Source organism: Lactuca sativa, chromosome 5, assembly GCF_002870075.4.
Source record: "Lactuca sativa cultivar Salinas chromosome 5, Lsat_Salinas_v11, whole genome shotgun sequence".
In the NCBI taxonomy this organism is placed as follows: domain Eukaryota; kingdom Viridiplantae; phylum Streptophyta; class Magnoliopsida; order Asterales; family Asteraceae; genus Lactuca; species Lactuca sativa.
In genome coordinates this window covers 353950519-353957325 of record NC_056627.2, presented here as the reverse complement: position 1 = coordinate 353957325, position 6807 = coordinate 353950519, and the positions used below count along the sequence as shown (strand labels likewise).

Genomic DNA, 6807 nt, shown 5'->3' with positions numbered 1-6807 from the left:
TTAGTTACCTTAATAAGTCATTTTCCCATATATGCACCATGCCACGTAGGTGCAACGAATTCAAGTCAAATGCCAGGTGGATGCCACATAAGCAAAAACAGGTGATAGCCGGTCATATTACCTAAATATGAACAAACACAACAAGTTAGTTACCTTAATGTGTACAAAAAAAAAGAACATTACCTATATATGGACAATTGAAATAGTTACTTACCTTAATAAGTCATTTTCCCAAAATTATTCGAACTGCAAAAGGATAAGACAAAATAAACCAACCATCTGACCCACACCACACTTCTTGAGTTCTTTCTTCTAAAACTTGTCATATACTTAAGCGAGTATTACTTTAATCAAAACATCCGTTACCAATAATTTTTTTTTAATATAAAGTCTTAACAACGGAATAACGTTTCGTAGTCCCAAGGTTACGTAAAATATAATTTAACAGTTATAAGCGAGACGACAAATGATTTTGTTTATATTCCTTTGTTTAATTAATTGGATAAACAAGTGAACACGAATGATTTTTCTTGTTTATATTCATTTGTTTATCAGATTATTTTGTTTGTGTTTAAGATGCTAAACGATGATAGATGAATAAACTGAAAAAACATATGTTAACATAAACATACAAGTAAAACTGATCATCAAACACTTTAGATATGTTAATCGTAATTAAGAGTGTTACTTTTTGATATTTTTATGAAATTTAGAGTTTATAAGATTTAAGTCTTAGAATTTTCAATTGCACATGATTTACTAGGCCACCCAAGCTTTTTATGATAGTTTCAAGTATTTTATTTTCTTATTTTTATGTATTTATTTTTCTGTTAGCGGCAATGTAATATTTCCGCTGCAAACAAACCCAATACAACTATTAGGCAAAGAGGAGTGGTCCCGGATGATTTGTGAGTGAAAGTGACGACACGAAGGTATTTTATCATTCCACAACCAACCCATCAGGGTGTGAAGATGGTGCTCACCGGTGGGTTGGTAGTGAAGGGGTAAAAAGAAAGAGAGAGAAAATAGGGAAAATGCGAGGGGTCAGATTCATAACAAATCAGATGCATCGTCTTCATCTGTCTTACCACTCACGCCACACCCAAGCCGCCGACTCTGGGGGCGGTGTTCACGCGTCTCCTGGGGTGCCACCTAGGAATTTCACGCGTGAAATTTGATCCACTCTGGTTAGCCTTAGGCAATGGGGAGTGGTCACTACCAACTTACTGAAAAAGTGTTGTCACCTTTACGCCACGTTGGCTTCACCACCAACCCACTAAACATTGTAAATAATTACCACTACATAATATTCATTTTTTTGTAACATTATATTAAATAAAAAACATAATTCATAACATAAATAAATTATTTGAGAACACAAAAAAATAAAACCAAATTGCATTAATTAAAAGCACAGAAATTTAAAACCTAAATTACTAAAATAAACATAAAACATTACATTACTTAAAAAACATAGAAACCATAGACAAATACTATTCGTCGTCGTCACCATCCTCATGCACCTCGTCGTCACCGTCCGCATTCGCCTCATCGTCATTGCCCTCATCCTTTTCGTCTTCGTCGTCATATCTCCCTTGGAATTGTTTTTCCCATGTGCTCGGTCAAATCATGACGTAAATTTTGATGTGTTTCACGATTTTGTTTTGCCAAAACCCTACAGAAGTATGTCGGGCTGCCAACTTGTATTACTGCAAGTGGATTAAGTATATCGTTCCCGGTATATGAACAAATAACCTGCCCCCTTCTTCTATTATCATGTTATGTAAAATAACATAAGCAGTCAACACCGTCGTTTGTTTTGTCCTATCCCATGTTCGTGTCGGATGTTTGATTACGTGTCACTTTTGTTTTAGAACTACAAACGCTCGTTCCACATCCTTCCGTGCAGATTCCTGTGCTAACTTGAACAATTTTCGTTTTTCATCGGCTAGAAATGAATATGACTTGACAATTATAGCATACTCTGGATATATCACATCACCTAGGTAATACCCATACTTATATTCATTTCCATTCACAACGTATGACATGTATGGTGTTTTACCCTGCAAACTATTGTTAAATAACGGAAACGCTTGAAGCACATTCAGGTCATTGTTGGACCCCGCCATACCAAAGAATGCATGCCAAAACCATAGGTAATGTGAAACAACCGTCTCTAACATAAAATTCAGGACCCCATGATCACCTTGCGTGAATTGACCACGTCAAGCATTGGGACAATTTGCTCACTCCAAGTGTGTACAATTAATACTACCAATCATCCATGGAAAACCATGTTTAGCTTGATGTGCGATATAGAACTGTTCAACATCACTTTTAGTCGGATGTTGCAAGTATATTTCACGGTAAAGCTCTATAACATACTCACAGAAAAGATATGTACAGTCTCGACACGTCCTCTCAGACATTTTCAAATACTCATCAGAGGTGTCTACATCTATGCCATGTCCCAATTGTCTAAGAGCGGTCGTATATTTTTGTATTGTAGTAAAATTACGTTTACCTCTAGCATCCCATCTTAATTGGAAAAACTCATAATTACGTTCCAAATCTCTAGCTATACGTAAGAATAAATTTCTACTAATACGAAAACGTTCTTCAAATTCCGAAAGATCATATAAACTATCAGGGTAAAAATAATCATGTACCAAAAGTTCATTTTCCGCCTCTCGATCCCGGTTGATCCATTTTCTATGCTTCTTCTCGTTGTGTAAACTTTCGCCTCTCTCACGAACCATGTCTTGTGCCACAGACAATAATGTGTGCAATACCAACTCGTCATCAGAATCGTCGATCTATTTTTTGTTGAATGTGTGTATTTGATTTGAAAGAGTTTGTGGGCTTTGTTTTGAAAAATATATGTAAAATGAATGTATATATAAAGACTAAAGAGAAATTAAATTAATAAATAAATAAATAACATAATTTTTTTATTAAATGCTTAACGGTCGGAAATTGACCCACTAATCAGATATTTCGTCTTCTTCCGTCCTCGTTGCCACACCATGACCAACCCACCAAATTCGGGGGCGGTGTTCACGAGTGGAGAGGGCCTCTACGTAAGCAGCTCACGTGTGGAGCCCTCCCCAGTCCAGATAGCCTTAGTCGAGGTTTGCACGAGTTGACGTGCATCAATATACAACATCATATATTAATACAAGAAAAGACTAAGTTAAACATATGTTCCACAAAGGAATGAACCTTCCCGAGTATCGTACAAAAGATTAAGTTACTCAAAATGGGGGAAGATGAATAAGAAAGTCATGTTTTTAGCGATTTGTATAACAACATGAAACGACAATGAAGAAGCGGCGAAAGCAATGTCATGATTTTTCAAAAAGCTTTAAAAGTCTACCAAAAAGAAAACAAGAAGTCATCCATATTTGTTCAAGTTTGAAATCTCGTCAAAGACAACAAAAAATGACAATTGAACAAAACATCCGACGACCATATCGAGAGTGGTTCAAAACATTCAAGAACATCAGAATCCGAACACACTACATCTGATGGTCATGTTGGTTTCAACCTCAATGAAGATGAGTCGGTTTAAATTTCATCACCTTTCCAGACCAATAGGAAGGGACGAAACAAAAAACAAAGACAAAGGCAAAACATCAGATTCAGATCATTTAAAAGACATCAGAGACGATATAAAGGGTATAAAAGATAGACCGAACAAAATTTTGTAAATTGCTTCCGGAAGAAAGGTTCGGAAACAAAGGGAGAACGAATTGAAAATACTAACGATGAACACATCGCAACTGTCCGGGGAGAACCTTGAAATTGATTTGGCAATGAAAACTGATGTCAAAACACGTTATGCTAAGTAGGATTTTTTTTTAATTTTAAATCGTTTGGTGTGTATGTGTAGGTTCAAAATTTGTATTTTTTCTAAGTTTTTAGGATTTTAATGTGATGTTATGTTTTTTATAATTAATGAAATATTATGTTTTTAATTAAAACTAAAGTTTTTATTTATTAAAAAAACAAATGTGACATCACTCATTGGATGGGGTAAGAAACGACACTTTTATGGTAAATATGATCCCTCCGGCCTTAGGGCATGTTACACAAAAGAAGTTGGTAGCTGATAGCGGGTAGCTGGAAGTTATAACTGATAACAAAGTATTTTCCCATAACTAAAACCTGTCCTTGATATCAAAATGTATACACATACAAATAGATACAAATGGGCTTGGCTAATACCAAATACAAATGGGCTGAACAATATAAACATAATACAATATTACAATATACACTCTAACAGCCCCCCACAGTTTGAATGTGAGGCTCTCGGATGTTCAAGATGGAACAGAAATCAATGAACAACGAAGTTGGTAGACCCTTGGTAAATATATCAGCGTATTGGGAAGACGACAATACATGAAGAACGTGAATCTGTCCCAATGCCACTTTGTCACAAACAAAATGAATGTCAATTTCGATGTGTGTGGTTCGTTGATGTTGAATAGGATTCAAAGACATATATACCGCACTAACATTATCACAATACACAATAGTCGTACGAGTAGGCGGTTGAAAAAGTTCACGAAGTAAACTTCGAATCCAACATGGCAACATGTTTCAGCAACAACATTATCCACCCCCCGAAACTTAGCCTCAGCACTAGATCGAAAAATTGCCCCATGTCTCTTAGATGACCAAGAGATCAAATTTTGACCCAAAAACACACAATACCCTGAAGTGGAGCGTCGGGTAGAGGGACAGTCGGCCCAGTCAGTATCGAAATAAGCTATAAGACCACGTGAGGGTGAAGAGTAAAGTTGAAGACCATGGTCAATGGTGCCCTGAATGTATCGCAAAATCCGTTTAAGGGCAGTGAAATGGGGTTCCCGTGGATCATGCATGTAAAGACAGACTTGATGAACGACATAAGCTATGTCTGGACGAGTGAATGTGAATATACTGAAGAGCCCAGACAAGATGCCGATAGAGAGTCGGATCAGAAACAGGTGTACCAGAGGGATCCAACTTTGTAGATGTGTCGGCTGGAGTGCGAGCAGGTTTATATTTAAGCATGTGAGCACGATCAAGGATCTCAAGGACGTATTTTCATTGTGACAATAACATGCAAGATGTATCTCTAGTAACAAAAATGCTAAGAAAGAAATTTAGGTCTCCCAGATCTGTCATTGAAAACTCGATGCTAAGGGTGGTAATAATCTGCTGTAAAAGATCTGGGGAAGATGCAGTCAGAACAATATCATCAACATAAAGTAATAAATAAGCTGTGTGTGAGCCCTGCCGATAGATGAATAAAGAAGAGTCACATCGACTAGTCGAGAAGCCGAGTTTGCAAATATATTGAGTAAACCGATGAAACCATGCCCGGGGAGCCTATTTGAGTCCGTAAAAAGATCGTTGCAATAGAAAAACATGATCAGGAAATCATGGGTCCCGAAACCCAGGAGGCTGGTGCATGTAGGCAGTCTCAAGAAGATCATCGTGAAGAAAAACATTCTTCACATCAAGTTGACGAACCGGCCAACTGTGAGAAACAACGAGAGCAAGAACAATACGTATAGTTATGACTTTAACCACAGGACTAAAAGTCTCATCACAGTCAATACCAGGTTGTTGACTATGACTGTTAGCTACAATACGGGCTTTATATAGCGCCAAAGAACCATCTACATGTTGCTTATTTTTGAATAACCAAATGCAATTAATTATGTTTTCACCAGTAGGACGTGGAACAAGCACCCACGTCTAATTAACGATAAGTGCGTTATATTCATCCTTCATGGCATTAGACCAGTTTGGATCTTTAAATGCTTGTAAGTACTTATAAGGAATTGGAGAAGAGGATTCAACATGAAGATTGAGTTTCTGAACGGGTTTAACAGTTCCAAGACGAGACCGAGTAAACACAGGATGAGTAGATGTAATGGGAACCTGATGGTGAAAGTTAGGAAGAGAGGAGACCAATGATCTCAAGACAGTGGGATCAGAATCGATGGTGAAAAGAGGGGCACTGTTATCGGAAGAAGATAGGTTTTCACTTGACGAAGAAGAAGGAGATGATGTCTCTGAAGATGTTGTGGAAGGAAAGTGAGGAACTTCAAAGACAATGGAAGTTTGACGAAAGATGGATGAGATGAAATTAGAGTCATCAATGTTTTCAAGAAATTCATTGGACGGGGGAGAATTGGGAGTCATTGAGCCATATGGAAAGACATATTCATCAAACTTCACATGACGTGAGAGAATTATTTGTTTAGTTTCAAGGTTAAGGCAGCGAAAGCCACGATGAATAGATGGGTATCCAAGAAAGATACAAGGAATGGATTTTGGCTCAAGTTTGTGAGTGGTAGGGAGGTGAGGGTAGCATAGACAACCAAAGACACGAAGATGAGAGTAGGATGGATTTTTATTGAAAAGTTTATGAAAAGGAGTATCATATTGAAGAGTGGAGGAGGGAATAATATTTAGAAGATGAGTCGTCGTGTGAAGAGCTTCGACCCAAAAGGTTGGAGGTAAGTGGGCATGAAAAAGTAATGCGGGTCATTTTGTTTAAGGTTCTTAACATGCGTTCAGATTTCCCATTTTGTTGGGATGTGTATGGGCATGCGAAACGAATGTTGATACCATTTTCATTGCATAGTTGATGAAATTGATTATTGTTGTATTCTCCCCCATTATCGCATTGAAAAGATTGAATTTCAGTTTTGAATTGATTTTTGACATATTGTCGAAAATGGACAAATTTGGCAAATACATCAGATTTATGTCGTAATGGATACACCCAAACAAAATGAGAAA

The 6807-nt window shown here is 37.2% G+C and overlaps 1 protein-coding gene across 1 annotated transcript; it reads right to left on the bottom strand.

Annotated features, from left to right (window-relative positions):
• Positions 1-1859: 1859 nt before the first annotated feature.
• Positions 1860-2762, bottom strand: LOC111903567 (uncharacterized). Its single transcript, XM_023899337.1, has 2 exons — positions 2279-2762; positions 1860-2179 (listed from the first exon to the last, which is right to left on the bottom strand). Exons 1-2 carry the CDS (start codon positions 2760-2762, stop codon positions 1860-1862), a joined length of 804 nt encoding a protein of 267 aa, XP_023755105.1.
• Between the last annotated feature and the right edge of the window lie 4045 nt (positions 2763-6807).

What these genes read in the sequence shown, in the direction of transcription:
- LOC111903567 (XM_023899337.1), bottom strand. Translation starts at nt 2,762, where the DNA reads ATGGTTCGTGAGAGAGGCGAAAGTTTACACAACGAGAAGAAGCATAGA. An exon ending in TGGTTTTCCATGGATGATTG is followed by an intron (nt 2,180 to 2,278) that starts GTAGTATTAATT and finishes ATTTTATGTTAG; the next exon opens with AGACGGTTGTTTCACATTAC.